General features: G+C 35.3%; 1 protein-coding gene across 1 annotated transcript; it reads left to right on the top strand.

The window, feature by feature from the left end:
- The first annotated feature begins 7364 nt into the window (after positions 1–7364).
- LOC135129085 (protein dissatisfaction) lies at positions 7365–25308 on the top strand. The gene is made up of 8 exons (XM_064056166.1): positions 7365–7374; positions 9597–9677; positions 9730–9891; positions 23826–24145; positions 24200–24349; positions 24554–24793; positions 24914–24995; positions 25046–25308. Exons 1-8 carry the CDS (start codon positions 7365–7367, stop codon positions 25306–25308), a joined length of 1308 nt encoding a protein of 435 aa, XP_063912236.1.
- The last annotated feature ends 1225 nt before the right edge of the window (positions 25309–26533 follow it).

Here is a 26533-nt window from a genome sequence, read left to right as displayed (position 1 = left end):
ATAAAGAATAATGATAATTTATGACAGGCGGCCCACAACATACCTTCAGCACAGAATAATCATTTCTGGCATTCTTTTGACATATTAATTTTAACATTCGAGATAATTATTATATTATTCAAACACAATTTAGACACTGTAGAGCAAACAAGGCTTATCAAGCCCGTCTATTACTTTATTCGCCTAAATGTATTATTAATACCGTTTTCTTGTTATTTAGATAAAGGAACAAATTAAATGCACAGTTCTATTTTTAAACGCTCTGTATTTTTGGTCGGTAAAAATGATAAATGCCAAGTTATATAATAAATGCTCAGTTAAAAAATAAATTCTCAGTAAAAATAATATATGCTTGGTGAAATAATAGCTGCTTAGTTAAATTAATAACTGTTCGGTTAAATAAGGAATGCTTAGTAAGAACCCTACGTGCTATGTAGAAAAATTGGTCGAAGGTTATTTCGACAGAACTTCCTTGGCCCGTCAAGTGCAGCACAACAAATAATACTCCCGCAGAAGGCGCAAATTGAAAAATGAAATATACTTAAAATAGAAAAAGCGAAAAATCAAAAACTTTAAAAATCGAAAAATCAAAACACCCAAAAATCGCAACATTAAAAAACCAAAATATTAAAATATCTGAAAATTGAAAATCCAGAAATTGAAAAGTTCTCAATATTCGAATCCTGAAAAAATGTGTACCTATTGAAAACTTGACAAATTGAGAAATCCAAGCATCAAAAAATAGTAAAATCGAAAAATGTAAAATTTAAAAAATCCAAAAATTGAGAAATAAAAGAAAAGAAAAATCAAAAATTTAAAAATTCGAAAAATTGAAAAATTAAAATATCGAAAAATTGAAGAATAGGGAAATCGAAACACCAAAAAAAATCAAAAAAACAAAAATCTAAAATTCAAAAAATTGAACACTCGAAAAGCTAAAAAGTCGAAAAATCGAAACATCGGAATGTTCAAAAACTGAAACATCGAGAAATCAAAACATCAACAGTAGAGGAGTCAAAAAATCAAAAAATTAAGAAATCAAATTCGACTAAAATTGAAAAATTGAAAAGTTAATAATTGAAAAATTGAAACATTATAAATGAAAAAAAAATCGGTAAACCGAAAAATTGAAAAATCTAAAAATCGAGAAATTGAACGATCTAAAAATTAAACAATTTAAAAATCGAAGAATTGGAAAACCAAAAAATCTAAACCGAGAACTTGAAAAATCGAAAGGAAAACAAAAAAATTAACGCAAAATCTAGAACTTAAAAATTGAAAAATTAAAATACCTATCGAAAAATTGAAAAACCGAGAAATCGATACATCAACAAATGAAAAAATTGAAGAACCGAAACATTGCAAAATCCCAGAACTGAAATACTGAAAAACTGAAAAATCGAAAAAGTGAAAAAATTAAAAACTGAAATTTTGAAAAACTGAAAAATGGAAAGAAAATTGAAGAATCGGAAAAGTGAAAAAATCCAAAACTGAAACATTGAAAAATTCAGAAATCGAAAAATTGAAAAATCACAATTGAAGAAAGAATTGAAAAATCAAGAAATAGAGAAATGGGAAAATCAAAAAATCAGTTAATCGAAAAATTGAAAAATCGAAAAATTTAGAAACGTCAAAAATTGGAAACTGGAAAATAAAAAAAATTAAAAATCGTAAAACTGAAATATCGGAAAAATGAGAAATCGAAAAATGAAGAAATTCGAGAAACCGAAAATATGAAGAATCGAGAAATCGAAGAATCGATAAATTGAAAAATCCCAATAGTAATATGTCGAAAAATTGAGAAATCGAAATCGAGCAAAACTGAAGTATCGTAAAGTTAATAAATTGAAAAACTGAAAATTAAAAAAAAATCGCATCAAAAACTAAAAATTCAAAAAATCGAGAAATTGAACAATCAAAAAATCAAAACATTGAAATCCCAGTAAGTTGATAAATAGGAAAATTTAAAAAACAAAAATTTTAAAAATCCAAGAATTGAACAACAAAAAAAATCTAAGCCTGAAAACTCAGAAAATCGAATGATCGAGAACTCAAAACATTAAAGAAAACAAAAAATCTAAAATTTAAAAATTCGACAAATTGAAAAATCATGGAACTGAAAAATCGAAAAGTCGAGATAGTGAGAAATCTAAAAACCTAAAACTTTAAAAACTGAAAAATTAAAATATCGAAAAATTTCAAATTTTGGACATAAGAAGGGCCCCTGCAAAAAAAATTGGTCAAAAGTTGTTTCGACATAACTTCCCTCGCTCCTGAGGTACTATGAAACATATCCAAGATTTTTGAAAAATTATATATAATTTTATTTTATTTTTTTTATGAGAACCCCTATAAGTTGGAATAAATATGTAAGTATATAACGTTAAAGTAAATGTAAAGATGCGTGCAATGCGTATGTTTCAAATGAATTTTTACTTTACAAAATTTTGTGATGACGTCATCAACATTTTTGCAAAGACACGTATATTACCAAGGGTAGGTGCAGTGTAATACTAATAATAACAGCATTGTTTCAGGAAAACGGAGTAAGCCGTTCTATAAATTGACTCATTCATTAACTTTTAGTCACCCCGTATAAACAAATCTAAAAAATATGAAAGCAATGATAAATTAAAAGTATAGACTCATCTTTTTGAGAAAAATTTCTTAACGTTTCTTTCTATTGCTGTATGACACGACATTTGTAACAGCTACCAAACTTGAAAATATAAATTACACCAGTGGATGCGCTAAAAGTTCGGTAATGCTAATGCATGAGTCAATCAAACGTGTAGGTACTTACTTTCTTATTTTTCTTAAATATGTTTAGAGTACAGAATTTTTTTTTCTTTGTTTAGTTTACTTTATGTGTGGGTTGTTAAGGAAAATTTGATTAGAACACAAAATGTCGGTCAAACCCCTAGTGTCTTCTCCGGATAAGTCACAGATGACTAACAAAAAACCCCAACAAGTTCGAGTAACTTATTAGAACTTGGAATATTTTGCTGTGGTGATTTTTCAGCGGGTAACCTCTCCGAGTCTCCACCACGCATCAAATTAATAAGATTTAAAACAAATACCCGTTGTTTATAAGTATCGCTAATCAATCAAATTCAATTTTGCGCAATATTTACAGTGGCCGGAAACATCGTATGATAATGTATACATTGAAAATTAGTTAATTTATCCGATTATGTACAGGTCGGGCATGTTATCCATTACAGTGGGATTAGAAACGTAACATGAACTGTGACATGGTGGCGATGGTGTGAGGTGTTGACATGCAGCAGTCCGTGGGTCAGCCCGGAAGACACGTTCCCGGGATTACACAGGACAACAACGCCCTGTGCCCACTCCGGCAGCCCCGTGTCAACAATCGCTTCGGTGTCACGCGCTCACTACCCGTGTTTATATACCGACAATCAATTCTTTCTGTCTATCGCAGGCAAGGCCTGGAACAAAAAGGCGGCTCGCCACCCCCACTTGAACGCTAATCTTGGGAAAATAACGAAGGATGTGCGCTAATGACGCAGGCAGGGGGTGTCGCATGTGTAGTGATCGGATTTCTATGAAAAAACATGGAAAACAAAGTTTGGGAATAAATAAACAACGACAGAGCGAGCTTTTGCCACCTGCTCCCCAAATTTCCACCCCCGCCCCCTGTTACCACTCTTACTTTCCAGATAGCATTCGCCACGTCATTACAAGTTAATTAAGGTAACCCATTTCCATCCACGTCGTGCTGATATATTCGTGCGCATTTTATCACTCGGTTCCTCCCTCGACAAGAGCACTCACATTTAAATAATGACGTTCAAGGGTGTCATATTCAGAGCTAATGGAAGATGCGACTGTCACGAGGTCTGAGTGGAGTACTTCCTCACCGCCATTGTCTGCGGTTCGGGATTACTTAGTGCTACACCGTGTCTCACTCCACCAGACGATACCTGGTGACAAATGAACACCTAGCTTCTCAATGGAACCGGCGAGAGACACTTTCTGCTAATACGAGCTGATAACATGATGAATCCAGAATGCGATATCGAATTTGCGGGAGATACATTAATTCGTTCTTTTCATACGTCAAACGCTTCGGCGGCTGTCGCGAAGTTCTGCCGCCGTGTTAAATGATCGACTGGATGTTTGAGGACGAAGATTAATGAAGGGTTCAGATTAAATTTATTTGGACGGCGGTTTGCCGCTTTACTTATATTTTAATTTTACTATAGGGTTTTTACGTAGGTACTAGGAAGACTGAGGTGTTGTCTTGTTGTTATACATCAACTAGGTGAATTTCTGACTAATGCTACAGTGAGTTTGAGCTACACTTTAACAGCACAAGTTTGTTAAAAATTCTTGAAACGATGGTTTTTAAACAATTTGATCTTCTTGTTCCTCAGTCTTGTATAGTTTATAAACAGTTTTAAAATTTATTACTATTACACTTTCATCATTTTTTGATAACTCCAACCGATTTTCCAGAATCGCCCATTGAAATATCGCAATTTAAAAAAATTCGAATTTCACACCGAATATTTCGAAAATATTGCTCCGTAACTCTAAAAACTATATATTTTTGGAATCAGCACTTGAAGGTTTATAACCCCGAATTTTTTGAGAATTTTTAGACGACTTTTTCAAGAATGAAATTTTCCACCCTTTTGCAAATTTCAACCCATTTTTGACGATTTTTGAAATTTAACTAAATCCATTTTCTTGTGGATTTTGGCTGGCAGAAGACATTTCCAGAATCGCCCTTTGAAATATCGCGATTTAAAAAAAAAAATCGCATTTCACAGCTAATATTTCGAAAATATTGCTCCGTGACTCTAAACAGTATATATTTTTCGAAACAACACATGAAGATCTATAACCCTGAATTTTTTTTGTGAATTTTTAGACGATTTTTTCAATGAAATTTCTCTTACGTTATGTTGCGCCCTTTGTTGCAGAAACCATGTGAAAATTGGAGATTCTGTGTCAGGATTTTGGCACAACTTTAGAATTTTCTTTACTCCTGAACCATTTTCTGCAGATGAAACGTAGGAAGTTGTAGCAGTTTTCTTTTTCTTGATACCACAGATGGTGGACTTTTTAACATTATATTCCTTGGCTAAATCCAGTTCTTCAATCATTAATTTTGGTTATTATATCGCACTTTTGTTGGTCGTATTATGTGATCTGTTTACGCTTCAACATTTTAGTCAGATTAAATAAATACAACAGGTGTAGAAGGTATTGCGTAATTTTTGCATGTCGGTGCATGTTCAGTTCGGATTGCATTGTTTTTTGTCCGGATAGTCGTGGGTTCGGATTATAAAGGTTGTACTGTTTTACCATACGTTCTAAATAACTTGTTTTCTTCTTAATTGTCTTAGAAAAAAAAAAAATTTTAATTTGATTTCATTATTGTAAAATAAACTATGCTACATCTACGGCTAAGGATCAAATTACGTTCAAAAATTTTGAAAAACGGTATGACTTTAAGTATAATTAAAACTTGTGCTCGCTCAGTTTTAAAAAATGCATCATTTTAAAGTTTTTTATTTTTTTTATCCCGGCGCCTCCACCACTTTCCACAAAAATTGAAATTTACTTAAATTGGTTTTAGCGAAAGCAGACTATTCTTGTCAGAAATTTCCTTCAGATCACGTATATATATATATATAATTTCGTGTCAAATTTTCTATTCCATACAAAAATTTCTTCGGATTCTTGAAATAAATACCTACTTTTTGAAATTTAATATTTCATTTCTTTAACTTCAGTATTCTAAAATAAATAAAATGACATCAGCAGGTAAGGAAGAAATTAATCTCCATTTTGGAAAATTTGTGTACTTCAGTATATTAGTTATATTTAAAAATTACGCTCATTTTCATTGGCTTCTGTTAATTTTTGAAATGAACAAGGCAAAAAGAGTTAATTTTTGGCTAAAATTGTGTTTGAGAATATTGATAATATTTATAACATCGCCATCTTAATATTTTGAGTTTACGATTTTTAATTTGTTATTTGTAACAAATTGAAAATAATTCTTAAGATTATAAAACTACTGGTGTATGTTTTATAAATCATTTGTAGGTATTTACATGCAGATTTTAATAAAGTATATCAAATTAAAAATAAATTTGCGAATTCTGTACTTTGTGTGCTTTATGCGACATTCTCTCTAGACGAATAAAAAAATAATAAAATATGGTTAGAAATGTCAATAATTTTGTTAAGTCCCAATATCAACAGTCCCAGCCCCCAGCCCTCCCAAATTGGCCTCCGGGCCAATTTAGTATTCCAATAAGAAGTTATTTTTCGCAAATTCCTCTCCCGAGCAGCGCCGCTCCTTAATTCAACTTCCTGCAATATTTCGAACCCCAAATTCGGAGCGGTAAATGAGTAAATCCTTGAGCAAACTTCGGTCCTGCAACCCTTTCGCCGCAGCACTGGTAGGATTAGTAACTTATTGCAAGGGTTTAAAGTTAGGTGTTGCCGGTGTATCGAACACAGCCACCGCACACTTTTCGCCCTGAAAACGCGCCTCCTTTCATCAACCAAAAATAGATCCTTTGCAGTTTTTGCGGAAAATGAAATGTAGCAAAAATATTTAACTAAAGCACGTTTCAGGCTTCAGTTGAAGCGAGAAGCTATGTGACTGTAACTGACGTTCACCTACCCTCGGCTGTGATTGGCCCGGCTAAGGGTAGCGACACGCCCTCCAGAGCAACCCCGCCAAGTCGTTACGCCCACCTGCATCTTCCCACACTTTACAATTACGGGTCACTAGATGTTGCCGCCGATTTACTGTCTGTAGGAACCGCGTTTGCAGGAAAATTCTTGTTAAGTTTACGTCGAATTGTCCCGATAGTTTTGGGGGTGGGCGAAAACTCGGGGTTGACGCGTTTTCCCCTTTCCGCTGTAATTTTTTCAATAATTAATTTTTTGTTGCTAATTTTATTATCGACATTTGTTTGATTGTTGGTGCTCGTTGGCTCGAGTAGGACTCTCTGATGGAGTAAAAAGCTACCTGGTTTCCCTAGCCTCGTGCTGCGAAGGGGTTGGAGTGGAAGGAGAGGGGATGACATTATAGCAAGTAGGGGTGTGACAAAATGGCCTGCGGACTGAAGACCGGTGGCTCATGATCAGTCGGATAGTCGCGTTTCCTCTTCAACCACATTCTGTGGCAGAATTGTTGCAGGATTTCCCGCCAGTTTTAAAAGTTTTCTCGGTTTGATTGCAAGATTATTTGGGAATTGGGGGGTGTTGTTTGGGAGCGGACGAAGTCCTCGTCTTTTTCTCGTTTTTGATCAAAAGACGGCAAAATAGATTCTTCGATTTGGGGAAAGGTTCGGTCCGGTCAAGGCCGGAGGATGGGAACAGGTAAGGATGTGTGATTTAGATTTTTCTAACAATTTTTAAATGTTGTAATTAGTTGAGATTGTGACTACTAAAAAATGTGGAGCTGTGTCGTGCATGGTGTTTAAATTTTGACCACGAGAGTGTCACCACTTGTTGAAGGAAGAAAATTTATGTTAGAATTAATTAAATTTGCACCATTTCGTACAAGTATTTTCTTATTAAATTTTGGGTACAATTTACGTGTTGGAAGTAATTGGACGAATTTTTTTTAGAATCTGTAGTTCTATTTAATTACATTTCAGAATTCATAAACTAAGAGCCAAAGTGACGGGTCTAACAGACGTCGCGTCGTTGGAAAACCGTCGCATGACAGTAGTTTTAGAAAAATTGTAAAAACTAAAAAAATTATATTACAACTTTTGAAAATAACTTACGCACAATTATCGTTTAAAATCCGTTCCGCTGTGACTTGGCAGCGGTGTTGTCAAGTATCTAAAAACCTACGGATTTCTGAAGAAATTGACACATGAATCTTACACAAGTTTATGTCATGCTGTTTTTGTTCGCCTTAAATTTCACAGTATATCGAATTATTTTTTGAATTTTCGTAATTTTAGAATTGTGTTATTCGGTTCTCTATCACATCATATTTCAAAAACTATACAAAATTTTGTCTTAGATTTTTAACTGTAATATAACCAAACAATACTGGTTCTAACAATATAAATTTTACTGAACTAGTGTTTTTAAATTTCTGCCAAAAAAATCTTTCTGTGTTACTTGCACAAAAGCTGTAAGTTTTTAAAATTTTTAACTCAAAGACAAATTATTAAATATTTTTTCATTACAAAAATCTTTTCAAACATACTCTACAGCTTTGCCAGTGATTGACTTTAAGATTTTTAATAATAAAAAAAAACTCACGTTAAAAGTTTCAATACACCTTTTGTGCAAGCAACAAAGAAAGATTTTTTTGATGTAAATTGAAAAACATCAGGACTGTAAAAGTTACATTATTAGAATCAGTAGAATTGAATTTTATGATAATTTGTATAAGATTCATGTATCAACTTCTTCAGAAATCGGTAGGTTTTTAGATAATTGTCAACACAATTTTTTTAGACATTTTTCTACCTATATATTTTTATTTATTTTTATTTTTTTATTTTATTGGTTAACGTTACCCAACAGGCCGGAGGCCCAATTACAGGGTAACGGGGGACATACACAACACCCAGAGCAGGGCGGGAATCGAACCCACGACCCAAGGTGTGGCAGGCAAGCGCGATGCTACCTAACCCACCCGGGTCCTATATAAGGACCACCAAAGCAGATTTTATATATTTTGAGTGATTTACAACGAAATTCACTTCAACAAGACACAAAAAAACGAAGTGAAAATTTAATTTTTATGCTAATTTTAGATTCGCTTCTTTGATTATGGCACATAAAATTCATACATCTAAAAAATAAGTGAAACCGAAATAAAAAATTTTCAAAAATATATCGTCTAGAAGAAACGCTTTCTCACTTGTTATAAATGATGACATATCTTCAGTATAGCGTATTTTTTCTTTTTTACTAATGGAAACAAAAAATTGAGGTAACTCTAAAACAATAAATTAGTTTTGGCGTCGCATTTGTGGCTATCGATTAATTTTTACAAAATACGAAGTGTCATTATAAAAACTGAATAGCAGCGGCCTAAATTTGATCCTTGACATAACCCAGAACTTGATAGAACAGTGATTACAATTTCCCACAAACTAGCAGCACTATAAAAACGCCATAGCCCACCGGTACCCTCAATTTTGCCGCTCCGCACAAGCGTATTTAGTTAAATTACATCGCATTTGCAACCCAAAGAGACCATCCGTCTTTCCGTGGAAGGGATCAGAGAAATCTTTAAAATCAAATATTTACTCAACATGAAATGGAAGTTGCTAAGACACAAAATCAAGAAACAAACATCCTCTCGTGAGCACGTTAAACTTCAAAGGCATCTCGGTATAGGACTTTAATCCTCATTGTCCAAGAAACGCAGGAGTCGCTATGGCTACGGAGTTTACCAGACCATAAACGGAATTCGCCATGTATTCGAGATTACGGCTTCTGCAATAGTTCCGGTTTAAACACTTCTCCACCATGCACAATCTATACAGAAATGTTTTCGGGAACGTTTTTTTTTTTTCGTTTTTGGATTAAAGCATTTTTTAACGGATTGTTTGTTGGCGTTTTTGCAGGAGACAGACTCCTCGATATTCCTTGTAAAGTGTGTGGGGACAGGAGCTCTGGCAAACATTACGGGATCTACAGCTGCGACGGTAAAGTAGAAATTAAATAGGAGTAGGTGTGGATACAAATTTGGGAATTTAGGGTGTTCGGGTTTCTTCAAGAGAAGCATCCACAGGAATCGCGTTTACACCTGCAAGGCGACGGGGGATATGAAAGGAAGGTGTCCTGTTGATAAGACGCATCGTAATCAGTGCCGGGCTTGTCGGTTGTCCAAGTGTTTCCAGGCCAGCATGAATAAAGACGGTAAGTAGAAAATATTTTGTCAACGTTGTCATATTTTGTATAACTGTGTGAAGACACATGTAGCACTAAATTATCGAAAGAACTATACTCACTGCGTAAAAAAATATGTCAAAGTTTTTCGATTGTTTGGCGATTAATATTTTCCCCAAAATAGGCTACATCTATGTTACCCCACATTTTTTTATCATCTAATTTAAGGAACTTTTATCATGTTTTTAAGCAAACAGGCCAATTTTGATGTTGGCGTTTTTATTGTTTTTTTTTTTTATAAAAAATATAACATTTCACCCCATTCTTAAGGTTATTTTTTAAAAATTTGTGGATTTCTAAAGATTTTCACCATGATTCCAGCGGGTCCATATATACAGAAACCGCTGACTTTGAGATTTTTATAAAAATAAAACACTTCAAAGTCAAAATTGGCCTGTTAAAAAATATATAAAGCACCTTATAATAAATTAAGAAACAAAATGTAGGGTGAAGCGTAACATTTTATTTATTACTAATTTGTCCCTTTTTTGGCATTATATAATTTTATTGCATACTCCTGCATGTATGATTCATGAATCCGTGTCGAGCTTTCACCTTAGACATCCATACTTTTGGGGAAAAAATCAAAATTGTGGAACATTTTACAATCTAATTTTGAAATTTTGAATCTTACAAGTTTTTTAAGATTATCGTAAGCATAGTAAATCGTTATCAAAATTTTTTCGTTTATGACCTGTGACATGTGACGTCATTTTATAATTTTGTAGAGCAAATGTTTCTTAAATTTTATAGAACTGCTACTCCATGTATGTGTAATTTAGAATCCGTGTTGTGTTTTTACCCTTGACATCGGGATCTTTGGGAAAAAATTCAAAATAGTATTTTACAATTTAACTTTAAAATTATAAAAGCGAATGTACTGAAATACTGCAAACGTTTTAAGATTATAGGAAAGATGATAAATCGTTAATCAAAATTTGTTCGTTTAAGGCCTTCCTAAAAAATTATAGCGTCATCTTAGAATTCTGCCGAACTAAATTTTATCAAGTAACATTCCTGCATTGTGATTTATGACTCCGTGTTGAGTTTTCTTCCTTAGCATCCAGATTTTTGAAAAAAAATCAACATATAACAATATTTTACAATTTAACTTGCAAAAACCGAATGCTGTGAAATCGTGCAAATATTTTAAGATTATTTGAAACATGGTAAATCGTTAGACAAAATTTGACCGTTAACTTACATTTTTGCCAAATTTCTTCAAATTTAGGAGAGTGTTTGGGAAAAAATTGACAATGAATTAACCAGTCAGTCCTTTCCTCTGCATTGAGGACACAAAGTCAACCAAATTTCATTTTCTTTTTCTAAAGTTCGTGCTAGTAGTCTACATTTTTCCCGTTAGTTATCCGCTTTAAATAAATTTCATTATCATTAATTACGCAACTTTATAAAGATTAAGAGTTATCACAAAAAGAAAATCGTAGTCTAATTTTATAATTTTTTAAAAAAGTGGAATTTATCGGACCATACTTCAAGGGCGAGGGAAGTTCTGTCAAAATGACCTCCCACAATTTTTTACTATCTTTGTTTTTCTTGGTAGCGTCATCAAAATTCCAAAAACATTATTTTTTTAAAATTCCAATGTCGACAGAAAAGCTAAAAATAATAATAGTAATAATAATATCCAAACTTCATTTGTATTGTGTAAATTTCCCGGTGGACCTCCAAGTCCTCAATCCGGCACTGATTTAAATTGTGAGAAAAATATTTGAAAAAGCTTCTCATAGCAAAATAAACTAACGAAATAAAAAATGTTAAAAACTACATATGTAACATTTTTTAATAAAATTTGTTTTTTGGTTTTTAACATCTTTATTTCCAAACTGAACCACGATTGATGCAAATAAAAAGTGTTCCTGTTGCTGTTCTGTGTCATTCCTCTGATTAAAAAATCTTTTATATGAAAAATGTCTGTATCCTGTTCAAAATATTACTTTTCTTTGCAGTAATTCCCTAAAATCTTAATCTCTATCTTCATCTAAACATTAACATCAAAATTAACAAAAATTTTAGTTAAGAAAATAATCAGATTTTTCATGTTTCCACATTTGCATAATTAAAATTTCCGAGAAATGGCTTCTTTTTCTTCATCAAATTGTTCATTTAATTTCTGGACATTTTGAATTCCGTAAGGACAAAGTTTAACAGTTTCTTATAATCTTCAATAAATACCTTATTTAAACAAAAAATTGATTATAAACTATTCTTCTTAAAAATTCAAGCTAACCAACCTAACTAAATTTTCAGTCGTCTTTCTTACGAGATATCTCGCTTCAAAGAGCGAATGTAATAGTGAGATTCGTGATTATCATTTTAACCTTACCTGGTAGCACATCAAGAAGTAAATTCAAATCAATTTTATACGAAAATTTCAAAACCGCCGTTTACTGACAGTTTTTTGTTCTGTTTGTGCCTCCTGTTCTGGCAAAAGTACCCAATCGTAAGTTTTGTAGTTTTACGTTTGTCCTTTAATTAATATTAAGGTGCACGTTGGCATAAACCGGCTTTGGTTCAAAATAGCCAAATCCAACACACAATAACACCGCATTTCTGGATTAATCACCCCCTTAAAATTTGTTTTATACCATGGCGAATTTTAAAACACCTCCACACGAAATGATGTATTGACCAGAGGACATTTGTTGAAAAACGCCGGCTGTAAATAAAAGAATTATTGACAAGTGCCTGAATTACAGATCAGCGCCGCAGGGTATTAATTATATTATTCCTGCGACAAAGGATTCGATTTATTCCATCCCTGTGTTGATATACACACTCCGCGTGTGACCCTTCTGTATCGAGTGTTTCCTATCACAAAGTGCTTTTTATTGAATGTAAGCCTAAACAGATTATCTGGATCGTCGGTATATCACAAGGTGATTTACCGCTGGCAATAACAACATATCATTTCAAAATCGAAGCGCTCCCTCAAAAAATCCCGCGAAGTTATTTACGTGCGACTGTTTTATTTAACAGTGCAGTTGACGTGACGTCACTGGCTCTCCGCAGCGGATGAGTAAGTTTAACAAACGCTAACGAATTCTGTGTATAAAAGAGTGATACATATACGCATATGTCGGACCTTTAACATCCTGGAAATTTCCCTTTTTACGTGGCACATAACTTCGGCAAGATTCACGCTTTTGGCAGTTTTGTTCTTGTTTCTTTATAGGAAGGGCTGGCGAACATGGTGCGAGTTGAGAGGGCGATGTTCTTTACAAGTTTTGGCGTTGTTCAGCCGCAAACATGACACCACCATCCTTTCCCATCTCGCTCTCCCGAAGTTCTCGTCACCTCCTCAACTTTGCCGAGTCACTAAACTCGTAAACTTCACGCCTTTATGTAAAATTAAAGCGATTCACATTAACACAGATTTTAAAGCAATATAATTAAGTTTTCAGCTCCCATGCTCCCCGAAACTTTCGCTGCGAATAGAATTAGCTGGTATGAGAAAGTTGGGCCCCAAACTTATCCAATTTTGCGATGATTGGCAGGGAGCGGCGAAAGTGGTTTCGCAATTTTTTGCGAAACCGGTGTACTCATCCCCACCGAGCAGTCGGTGACGTCACGCGAACGATTATTAAACGAACCTATATTGGAAAATGTAGCGGATGCGTGAAAAAAATTCAGCGAACGGGCGTTAAAATGGATGGTCGTCAACATCAGCATAATGTGAAGGGCAATTTGAAAGCGTCACGTTCAAGTCTGCGAGTAGATATCTTGAGTCTATCGGGTAAGAAGGCTCAATGCCGCTCTATTTACGGAGCCGCCAATCCCCATTAACGGCGTTCAGACCCAGCAAGGATCAGCGGCTACGATGGAGAGTGCAAATCCGCGTGAAAGCGATCTGCGTTCACCCCTTGTCATTCACGCCAACCCTCAACACTTGCGTTTTCCACGACGTTCCGCCGTTGTTTCTCACATGCCGTATTCTCTTACCTATTACTTATTTATCATGTGCACGATTTACTAGAACCATCGAGGCATCTGGAGGTAGTGCGTGCTGCGAAGTGCCAAACAAGGAGATTATTATCAATAATTAGTTTAGTAACGGGAGTTCTGACAACACGTAAGTTGGTCCCATCTCATTTTTTAGAACATTTAAACCAAAATAAGAGGCTTACAAGTTCATTAATCGTCAAACATTAATTAACCAGTGCTATATAACCAAGGAGGTTAAAATTGTAACCTCCCACACCGACGGTAACTAACTTTACGCTAGTTTTGAAATTGAATTGAGAACTGCAAATATTGTCACGATGCGACTGAAACTTACTTGAAAATTTCATTTATCATACTCGATAAGATTTTGATTTGATATGTATTTGAACAATGTGAAAATAAACGGTGTCTAGGAACAATTATTTCTCTAAAATGTCTAACGAAACGTGTAATTTATACTAATTATTCTACTTGAGACCTTTTTGTCCATTTTTAAAGGAAATTTGAATTTTTAAAATTTTGGGGAATTTTGTCGTGGTTGGTACGACAATGTCAGCTAGTAACATTTGAAGTTTAAATTTTTTTATTGACAATATGTGAAGCTGAAGACAGTTTTAATCCTTTCCCTCCTTCGAAATACGGGAAATTGCCCAAAGTAGTACCCAGAATTATTGCCGAATAAATCTAGTTCTGCGTACGAAAATATAATTTTGTTTTTTTTGACGTCTGTTTTATTTGTTATTTCACGGTGATATTTGTAATGACTACCAATCAAGAAAACATAAATTCGACTAGTTCTATTACAAAACTCAATTAAGCTATTGAAACACTCAATTTGGGTGCTTTAACAGGTCAGGTCAGCGAAGTAGACGAATTTTCTAAGATATGAGTGCTCTAAAATATCTTCAGAAACGTGTATTTTACACAATTTCTTCCATTTTGCACCTATTTTTTAATTGTTAAAGGGGAATTGAATTTTTTAAAATTTGGGGAATTTTGTGGTTGTTGGTACGGCAAATGTCAGATTGTAACATTTGAAGTTTAAATCTTTCCAATAATAAATTACTATTAATAATGTGTAAAGATGAAGACAATCTTCGCTGTCAAAAATACGGGAAATTTTCCAAAATAAAACCACTTTTCTTTGAAGTTTATTTAGTTGTTTGTTTTTTTTTAATGCCTACTATTCTTAACAACTTAAATTGCATCAGTTCTAATATGAAACTCAGTTAAGCTACCGAATGTCTATTATTAACGTTTATAATTTTTTGCAGGTGGCAACATATTTAAAATTTTATGATGGCGTACCTGATTGTCAAATAGAAATTTTAGGCACCAAGTCAGTAGTTGCCCCCTTCTCATCGCGTTTCTTAAGCGCTCTTCTATCAAAATTGATAACTATGAACTGACATGACAATAGAATTGCCATGCAATATAAAAATTTGCTTCAATCTTTAACGTCACCCTTATTAGAGCACTCAATTTTTAATTTTGCGGCAGTTGGCAAGATTTGCAAAATAAGAATGACGGCTATCGAAAAAAATTATTGGAATTGTTATTAATTTGAAGTGTCATATTATTTGTAAATCTAAAATTTTGAATTTGATTCATTTAATTAAGTTGTTGAGATCGAAACCTGATTGACGGCTCGCTAGTATCAACCTTAGAAAAATAAATTACAATGCTTTTAGTATAATCGTTTAGACCCCTGATGATTTCTTAATTATTGTTACGCCACCCCGGTACGACGCCTATGGGTTTACTAGTAAGTATGTGTTTATTCTGGTATGTACTCATCGTCCGGGCGACGCGGCGTTCGTTGATGAAAAGCGTGGAAGCGGAAGTCGCGATGAGCAACCCAGAAAACCCTCGAAGCGGCATTCTGGAACCATCGAGATGAACGTATAGGTTTAAATAGAGGTCACGGTCGGGAACGTCCATAAAACATTATACAATGTTTTTATGGAAGGATAAACAAAAATTTGCGCTGTATTGTGGCATTAAATATATCAAATTTTAATGTACAGAGTATTTATAAAAAATCCAAAATTGTACAATTTTCGAATATCGATATTTCAGTTTTTTCAAATGGAACATGCTGTAAAAAGAAAGAGAAATAAAAAATAAAACAAAATGCAGTAGTATTTGAAAAAACTGAAATATTAAAAATTGTAATAATTAAAGCTTTTTTATAAAAACTCTGTATAAGAAAATGTCTTGTCATTTATACCGCAAAGAGCGCGTACTTTTCTTTATCTCTCTTCAAAATGTTCTAACGCAGATGTTAAAAATAACCCTACTATGACTTTTGTGTGTGGACCTTTCCATTGCCAAAAAACCTTTTGGCAATTTTGCAATTTTGCTTGAAATTAGTAGACCTGTCACTCCACGTCTTATGGTATATTCAAATGAAAGAGTCGGCAATAAAGGCGCGTGATCAACGCGTGTTCAACTATTGGTCGACAAATTTGGGGGAGGGTTTTTCCCAAGCCAGTTTTACACTGTACCGATATTTCGTTGCCGGCGCATTGTTTACTTATCCCTTGCGTTGTGTCGTCTCCTTAAAATTTCTCTACAGTGTAACACGGGCTAGGCGCAGTAATCTTGCGCGCACTGGGCTCCAGGATGCATCATTCAGTTTTCACGTGATCACTGACCCTTTCATTTGAACAGACTATAGAATATACATAGAGATTCTGTATTTATATTATAATTTATAAGTTCGTCGTTACTTCATGTTGTCAAAACTAAGATGGTTGACAATGACATTTAATTTACGTCAAAATTTGTCACTGATTGCTTTTAAAATGGCATAAGTCACACATAACCAAACTTTCTTCAGTTCTTAAAAGTGACACCGCGCCAAGCACTTGAATAAGGTTTGACAATAGCAGCGCAAAAAAATTAAAAGAAAAAGAAGTACGACTGCAAAGTAGAAAAGTATTATATTACGATACGAGTTTTATACGAAACATTTTGTCTTAATAAAGGAGTAAGTGCGATAATCTGCTATCGTACAATATTTTTTCTGTTTTGTGCTTTTTTAGAAAAAGTAATGAAATTTCGAAGTGTAGGGAATTTTGCGACAGTTGGCAAGACTTGGAGAATGTAAGAATGAGATGTGGAATGTCGGTCATCGAAAAAATTAATTTAAAATGTCATGTACGCCTTCAGAAATCAGCGGTTTTAGCTAGAAATGCAATGAGAAGTTTGCTCCTTGTAAAATTACGTCAAATATATTGAAAAAATATGCCGAAATTGAAGACTGGCGGCTCACTAATGCCAACCTTAGAAAAATAAATCACACTGTTTGTAGTATAACTATTTAATACGCTTTTGCGGATGGTTCTAAAAGTAGAAAACTGTTTTAAAGTCGAATTTTCCAAAATGATTGTCTCGAGAATTGAAAATTTTTATTTAATCAAATAAACGGTTGAATAAACTATATAAATAAGGTGCCGTTTTTTCACTTTTAATAAAAATCCTGTCCTGTCATAGTATCTTCTGGTGTTTCACATTTATTTCTGTTGTTTATTAACGATATTTTTAAAATAATTATTGTTTTTATATGTATGCATACGCCTCCGGACAAATACGCTCGTGAGACGGTATTTCAGCAGGAAATAAATTGTAACGGTTACACTGTGCCTTTCGACAAATGACCAAATTTAATGGACGCGATAAGCGCTAATTGCCCCTCATCGTTCCAGAGTAGGAATTTCCCTCTCGGCTCATTACTCTCCTTTAAAAAATAGTGCGACTCCGCCGAGCTGCGGAAGCCGACGGATAGCACACTGGCGCTCAAAATAATGTAATAAATCGAGTGAAAAGTGTTCGGGGAGAAAAGTGTCCGCAGTTTACAGAATATAACCCGAGTTCACCTCTCGGCTCGATGTTCGAAGCGGCATCTAGTGTGATTAATGGCGGCTCTAATCCGACCTGGGATTACGTCGAAATAGCTGCTTGAGGCTAGCAGCCACCACGCCGAATAATTCACTCAACACCTTTGTGTACGCCGAACGCGATGACCCGAAATTTTCCGCAGCTAGCAGGGCCGTCGCTCAAAAATCCAGTGCATTGCAGAGGAACGAAAAACTAGAGTGACGTGGAAGCTAACGTCCCATTTGGTTGACGTCACGCTAATAATAATAATAATAAAATTTATGTCACATTTAACACTACAAACATCGTGTAATCCTTCCTTTTTCAAAATTGGAAAAACTGTCAAGGAACAAGGTAATAAAGTGTAGCAACTTAACGAACTCGATGCGTCCAATTTAAAATCACAAATAAAATTTTTCCCGAGCAGAAAATCGCCGCTTTCGCGGTTCGCCTCAAAGCCGCAAGTACGCGGTAAAATACAAGAAATGAACATTAGTAAGCCCGAGAATCCGATTAGAAATTTCCATGATTTATACTGGTGGAAAGGTTTTCAATAGGTTCGCGTGCTGCTTCTAAATACATCAGCGAGATCCCACAAAAATATTGCGTTCTCAAAGTTGTCTATGACCATTCAAAGCTACGGTTCGCATGAAAGCTGTCTCTTTGCCTCGCCCGGGGCTTACTTACTTATTGCTAGTCTTCTGCGAGCTTTTTGTACCGAGCTCTCACTGGAGTTCATAAAAAGCTTATTGAATCACATCACGAATCCTTTTCTTGCGGAAATTGAGACTGATGCTCCCAGGACCCCGAATGTTAAACGTCCGACGAGCACTGTCTTTGCGGGAACATACAATGTGCATAAATTTGATGCAGAAATGTGCAACTTGAGCCCTCGAGCCTCAGTCGGCGACTTGGCACCTGAAAGAGTGGTGTCTGAAGCGGTTTTTTAGAAGATTTATCGAATGCTTTATTATCGCTTTTGACGAACAGGCCTTGTCTGGCTGGGATGTAGCGAGAAGTGAAGTAGTCTTGAGGCCGATGGTAGCACATCATCATTAATGAGTGGGGCTGATGCGCGCAGCTGCGGGTTCACAAGCCTCCACTGCCTCCGGCCGGGGCCGGCAGGGACGCAAACCCCAACCCCACCCGCACGACACGTAGGTGATTTGGGATAGACTATTGTAGGTACGCGCTATTTCGATTCAGACATGTAAGGGGGCAGACGATGATATATCGCGGATCGCAGCAGCTGTTTCACCTCACTGGCAAAATATTTCCGAATTGGTTAATACGCATAAATAATAATATTTTAATAATATATTTTATGCACAGTGACATCCCTTTGATCTACTCTTATCATTTTTCTAGAAGAATTATTATTTTCTATTATTTTATACAATCCTTTAAAAATGTCTGTATTATTATTCCCTCCATTATTTTGTAAGATAATTAAAGATCATGTGCTATAATAAAGGATAATTGTCAAAATTATACAAAAGTTCAATGTTCGTTGTCACATTTGTTGGTAAAACACATGTTATAGCAAAAACGAGTTCGAATAGCGCTTATAAATATTTCTTGAATTTTCATAATTTTAAAATTGCGTTTTTTACTGCACCTACCAGTGTTTTTAAATTTCTATCAAAAAATTATTTCTTCGTTACTTGTACAAAAGGTGTATAGAAATTATTTTTAACATATCTACGAGATTTTTTTATTATTGAAGATTTTAAAGTCAATCAGTGGCAAAATTGTAGAATATGGTTTGAAACAATTTTTGTAATGAAGAAGTATTTGATAACATGATAACTGTATTTGTCCTTGGAAGGAAAGATTTCTTATTATCTTCATTTTAAAAAAATAATACTCCTACATAATTTTCAATCGAATTTTTGCGCTTTCCGTTAGGCTAGCTTTAAGTAACGAATAGTATAGTTCAATTGAATTAATTAACTGTTTGGTGATACTTTTGTTACCTGTCGATTCTGCAATTCATTTTCTGTCGGTGGCACGTGCATCGGTCAGTAAATTAAAGAAATCATCGTCGCTCCGCCGCCGGTTCTGTTTGCTCGAAGACATCATTCCCATTACGTCGGTTTTCAATGTCAATATTTTTATTTATTAATAGCGATCGCGGCATCGCTCAATTTTGTATCCGTATTAATTCCGGGAGCGCCGTAAGCTCGTCGTCACATGTCTGCACAATAGCCTCGTTCCCACACTATCATTCTGATGGCCTATTTATTCGGAACCGCTGATCTTTTGCTCCCTTTAAAATGCTGAATCAATAGATTAAATTACGAGCGAACTGAATCCCGTTTGAATCAGAGCGCCGAGCGCGAAAAGTGATTAAGATTTTAAAGATCTCTTTCAAAGCCCGTATCATTTTAACACTCGAAGTTAAACAGTATTTTTTAGTCGCTTTTACATTTTTAAAAGAGCTAAAGGGATTTATTCTTTTATTAGCTCAAGCTTTTGTACTTATCAAGTTCCAGACAATCGTGATGTCGTTTTAATTTTTATGCTTTATAGTACATCTTTTGCAGGAAAGGGGATTTGCTGGATAAAAGAATTCACTCGCTGAAACTTATTCGATATTTGCCGCGTAATCCGAAGTAAAAAGGCGCCGCGGATTTCTTCTACACCCAACTACTCGCAAATCGGACAACGCGGGTCTCGAACGCACACAGAAAAGGCTAATTATTTCATTTCATTGAATTTAGTAACACGAAACGTAAGAATTGTTTCTGGTACGAGCTCATTGATAATCACAATGAATAGAAAAGGTCCGAGACTGGGCGCCCTGTAGAACGCCGCACCTACTCAGACTAGGCTTAGAACACATTCCAATTACTTAAATTTAAAAAGGAAACTGACAAAAAGTAATCCTGCTATTCCTCCAAATCCTTGATTACTCCGGTGTCCTTTTCTCCGCCAGGACAATAAAGATATTGGCAATAGGCGTGAGAGAGTCCCGGAAGGACAATGGCATTCACCACCACACCCAGGAATCTTGGAGTGGACCTGCGGTGGAACCTGCGCCTGTGCGGTGGGTTCGTTTTGACCCTCGCTCGACTGACCTGACAGAATGACATGACACTATCGGATGATGGGATTACGGCGGCTTAGCCGTGCACGGCCCTACACCGACATGTCGCGTTCACATGACACATTCGCGTATCAGAAAACCTCATTGCTTCACTCTTAAATCTCCGGTTTGACGATCTTTCATCGCCGTAAACAAGGACGTTCGATTAAAAAAAAAACAGACCCATTTTGCTTTAAAGTAAATATTTTTGTATGGTTTTTAATCGATATGGAGTAAGAACAACCATAAAGTTTTACATTTTTGTTTCGTTGGTCATCTCTCAAATTTCTTCAAGTCCGAGTGTTTACAAGATGCATCAGTGTCGTCGGGATAAATCACCTATCTAGCGTTAGTACTTAACGGCAGATCATTAATACATATCAAGAAAAATAAGGGAGTCAAAGTTAATCTCAGCGATATCCCAGATAAGACAGGTTGCTTCGAGGGTATAGCGTGATGCGTTTCGATAATTTAAAACCTGTTGGGTAAATGGAGTTGTCCTAAAGTAATGGTGTTCAATTCATGTTTTCTATGCTACTTTTTTCGGACAATATTTTTATAATAACAATAATATGCTTTATTATGCTTAAATTTACAAATAAATTTGCACTCGTCTAATAAATTTTTAGTTTTTAATTCCTAAAAGTAAATTGGGGAACTGTTGTAATAAAGTCCAGTTTTTTTGACATTGATAGTTCCTAGAATATGAAAGGGTAGGTCTCCCGTTTTCGTCTGTCTGTCGTCTGGCTTTTGTCGTATGTTGACGATTTATTGACGAATAAAATAGTCTATTAACTGATTGGTGTAAAATTTTAGAAATATTTTGCGAATATTATTTAGACGGAAAAATGATGATTTTGTGGCTCCATCATCGCTTTTTGTGTCACCTTTTTTTGATGTGTTCATTGGTGCCCTTTTTAGAGCCTTTTTCACTTTTTCCTTCCCGAGCGCTTTTTTTGTGATTTTTTGTTGTTTCTTTTGTCGCCTTTGAAAAAACAGTAAATCTTATTTAACACGTGTAAAATAATATGCTTCTATAACTCTAGTTTATTAATCGTCCCCTATTTTAGACATTATAAAGTTTTTGGAAAAAATACCAAAATTATCTATGAAACAAAATTTGCAATTTAATTTAGAAAGCACAAACCAGATTACTCTGAGATTTTTAATACACTTTAACATTATTGTGAATACTGAATACTCTTGCACAAAACTAATGACGTCATATGAAAATTTCGTTTCATAAATTCTGTCCAAAATTTGTAAAATATTGCCCTTACACTGATAGCTTATTAATGTAGCTATATTTTTGGCTCTACATATGATAATTTTTGAAAAAAAGAGAACGGTCTCAAATATAAATAAAAATTGCGAACTGATTTACTGTTACCAATAGAACTTTACTACCTTCTACCATTTACTCCACTCCCCCTTATCCACAAAAAACGCAAAACAATTTTCGTCTTTTAACTAACTTTTTAAAACTGATGTATTCATTTTTACTAGGGATGTACCGACTAGTGGCCGACCGGTCGGATAAGCCGACTATTCGGCCGTTTTTCATCGTCGGCTGCAGTCGGCGACTGGTCGGCTAAACAGCCGATCGGTCGACTTTTTTTATTAAAATTAAAATAATATACAAAACAATTAAACCTGGTTTACAGAACCTCAATTAAATATTTAATTGCGATTTAATTTTTAACCCCGCGTTGAAGTACCATGTGACCGACTCTACGCCAATCAGACGTCGCTAATGGTCTTGTTAAATGCGCGATCAACTTAATCTCAGTTAAAATATTGTATAAACTGGCCCTAAATTGTGTTATTCTTTAATTTTGTACTGAGTTACTAAAAAAAAATTAAATGTTAAAATTATCCAAACAAATTTAACACATTTTTTGGAAAACAAAGGAACTTTAGTTATTCCTTTTATTAAAATACTTAAAACAAATTTTTAAGGTAGTCAGAGAAATAGAAAAAAGAAACACATTGTCTGTCGCATTTATAAACCGGTTTTAGCAAAGCCGAACAGTCGGCCGACTAGTCGGTTTTTACTGGCCGAACAATCGGCTAGTCGGTTAGTCGGCCAGACCAACAATCGGTACATTTCTAATTTTTACCATTAGCCTTCATTTATATGTACTTAGTTTTAAAATATTAATTTCACAGCGAAATAATATTGTTTAATTCTCGGCTACGCCTCGCAGAGTAAATTTAATTTGTATGGTTGAAAAATACTGTTTTCTTTTCATTTTTGCCAGTAATGGTGCAGTAGTAATTTTTAGCGCAAGGCGCAGCCGAGTGTATGAATTGATTATTGAAAAAAAAATCTCTAAAACCCCATTCGTGTTCGATGACTTTTTCATCGATATGTTCCTCTATTTTACGAAAGCAAATTTTACAGTTTGTCTTAAAATTTAAGAAATGAATTTTTACTTTGGCAAAATACTAACACTAATTTAATAATTACAGAAAATTGAATAAGCTTTATATATATTCGTCTTCTGTTGAAACTTAATGGCTGCGATCGCAAAATTTATTAAAGAAATGTTTATTAGAAAATATGCTTTGATAAGAGGTTTTTATTTTTCAGAATAATTTATAATGGAAATTTAAAAAAATTGTAAATAAATCGATTCATTTCGTCGATGAAATCACAGAGAAATTTTCAACAATAATTTTTTACTAAAATACTTATACGATTATTTTTTACAACATTTAACGATATTTTCTGCTTTACCACATTAATGTTAATTATTAAAATAAATCGTATAGTCCTTAACCTGTGTAAACAAGTCTGAACGAGTTTCGAAAAATTTTCTCCCTCACAACCCTTTGCTTTTAAACTCATGATTGGTATTTAAAAAACTCGTTAGTTATTCGTGGATAACAAACCGCGCTAGAAATTATACCTTTTCAAAATTCGAGAATAAACTGTTTATGGACAGTAAAGAAAACCTGAACTTTGTAGCCGTTCAGCATGAGCGAGGCCCTCGAAAACCTAAACTGCAGCCCTCCTCCAACCCCCAAATGCAACCTTCGTCTGTGGCTCACAGTCTACAACAACACATGCCGGTAGGCGACAAGTTACCGTCGAGTTCGACGTCACTCCATTTCCCGCCAGGCCTGTTCGGACCGCCTCGTCCACTCAAAGCTCTTACCTTGCCGCCGCCGCCGGTCCCCAGCCCTACGTCACATATTGACGCTTTACCGCCCTCGATGTTTCATCCCCCGGCTCTGCCGCCGCCGCCCGGACTCTTACACATACTCATGTCGGCCGAAAAATGCCAGGTTAGTCCCACCTCTCTAGTGAGACGCACACGAACTCTTTAATTTAATTCGAAGGAACTGGTGTGGGGCACGAGGCTCTCTCAGATGGAGTCCCCCTCGTCCAGCGACACCAACTCTGGAATAAACATCAGTCCGGGGATTCCGGTGACGCAGCCGCCGCCGATGGCCCCTCTGCCCCTCACTCCCACCTGGGAGATGCTCCAGGTAAATAATAAACAAACAAGAGTGTTAACTTTCCGTATGCACGTGTCAAGCACGTGTTCCGGCCACCCCCGAATGCACGCAGAGGAGTGGTGTGTGCCGTGACTTGTTGGCATTCGCGGTGACTTTTCGGCGAAGGTCGCTGTTGGCTGAGCTCTCGACCACCCTTACGTTCGGATCCGCCCCTTTCAGTTTTACATATTTCAGGAAACGACCGCCCGACTGCTGTTTATGGCAGTGCGATGGGTGAGGTGCTTGGCGCCCTTCCAGACCCTGAGCAAACACGACCAGCTCCTGCTGCTGCAGGAGTCGTGGAAGGAGCTTTTCCTGCTGCACTTAGCCCAGTGGTCGGTGCCGTGGGACCTCTCGGCCTTGATGGGATGCCCGCAGGCGAGGGAGCGGCTGCCGGCGGACATACACACCGCCACCGAAATCAAGACCATCCAGGTAACACTTAAATAATTACATTTCTTTTTATCAAGCTCAATTTTGTCTGGATGACATCATCAAAATTTCCTGAAGAGATTGCAAACTCAGTGTAAATATATAAATTTGTTTGTTTTTAAGGAAATCATGTGTCGCTTTCGCCAAATCTCACCCGACGGTAGCGAATGCGGCTGCATGAAAGCAATCATTCTCTTCACTCCCGGTAAATATAACAACTCTTTAAATAATGACAACTGAGTACTTTTTGTTCAGAAACAGCGGGTTTGTGTGACGTACAACCGGTCGAAATGCTGCAAGACCAAGCCCAGTGTATACTAGGGGATTATGTCCGTACCCGATATCCTCGACAGCCCACCAGATTCGGGAGGTTACTCCTTCTGGTACCCAGTCTGCGAGCTATTCGCTCGCTTACGGTCGAGCTACTGTTTTTCAAGGAGACCATAGGGGAAATCCCGATTACGCAGCTCCTGGGAGACATGTACTATATGGAAAAATGTGCAAACGCCCCTCCATAAATGTTTCTTCCTTTCAAAAAAATCTATTTATTATATTTAATTAAGCTGTACAGTTTAAATATAGTTTCTGTGATAAAAATGTGTAACTGTTGGATTCGATACTATATCTGGGGCTCCTTACATGGAAGACATCACCCTTTTTTGTTGCAGGAATTTTTATTCTCTTTACGAAATGTACCTGTAGGTATTTTATGTCCGTCTACCTCAACAGTAATTATCTCGTACCTATTTGTGTACACTGATTCATTTTATTATGTCCTGAAATTAAGTTGTGTATATGTTTTCCATGTTGTATAATTTACATTTACAAAGTAATAAATTTGTTGTAACGTTGTTGTTTGTTTTATTTACGACGCATACACTGGCCACTGTTTTCAAATTTGACGTTCAGAGCATAATTTACTAATAAATTATCAAATAAAAAATACAAAATATATTTCTCGCTCACAAAGAGAAATCACGCAGTCTTTATGTTCGTTTTAGAACGAATTCATTAGCAGTTTTTGGTCTTTTTGCCAACTTTCGTTGGGAAGCTAATTACATTAGGGCTAAACTGCTTCGCACTATTATTCCGGGTATTGATCCTGAGTTTTTTGTGCTTTTCTCCTCGTCACGTCTTTCATCCATCGACAAAACACCTCTTAGTTTTCTCATTTTTCGATTTTTGTACTCTTTCACTAATTGTTGCCGCTTCTGTTCCTTCAGCTTAATTATTTCTTTGGGTTTTTCAAGCTCTTCTAGATTCGGAGAGGATAGGGATTTAAAAGGTGAATTCTAGGACCTCTGGCTTTATTTACGTTGAACTTCTTTTTGTTTCTTTCATTAAGGGACATTTTCCTGCTTACAGGTTCATTCTATAGTTATTCAAAAAATCATTATAAGATGGACTGAAATAAGCTCCACACAATAAACATCATCGATCGAGCAATCTGAATATGAAAAAATCAAAAAATTAAAATATCCAACAATTTGAAAATCCAGAAATTGAAAAGTTCCAAAAAATGAGAATGTTAATAAATAAATGAGAAATCGAAAACTTGAAAAATCGAGTATCTAAAAATTGGAAAGTCGAAAAATTAAAATCGAATTACCGAGGTGTCAAGAAAATCTAAAATTGACTGAAATTGAAAAATTCCAAAACTGAAAAATCGAAAAATTGAAAATTAAAAATTGAAAAATCTAAAAACGTAAAGTCGAAAAAAAATCGAAAGATCGAAAAATAAAA

Source organism: Zophobas morio, unplaced genomic scaffold (genome assembly GCF_036711695.1).
Source record: "Zophobas morio isolate AGI-343-1 ecotype UQ-CSIRO unplaced genomic scaffold, CSIRO_AGI_Zmor_V1 ptg000014l, whole genome shotgun sequence".
Lineage (NCBI taxonomy): Eukaryota > Metazoa > Arthropoda > Insecta > Coleoptera > Tenebrionidae > Zophobas > Zophobas morio.
Note: the sequence above shows the minus strand (reverse complement) of the source record. Positions and strands in the feature narration are given on the sequence as shown.

Coding starts and splice junctions, on each gene's coding strand:
- LOC135129085 (XM_064056166.1), top strand. Junction 24,146..24,199: donor TGTCGGCCGAAAAATGCCAG/GTTAGTCCCACC, acceptor TTTAATTCGAAG/GAACTGGTGTGGGGCACGAG. Junction 24,996..25,045: donor AATCATTCTCTTCACTCCCG/GTAAATATAACA, acceptor CTTTTTGTTCAG/AAACAGCGGGTTTGTGTGAC.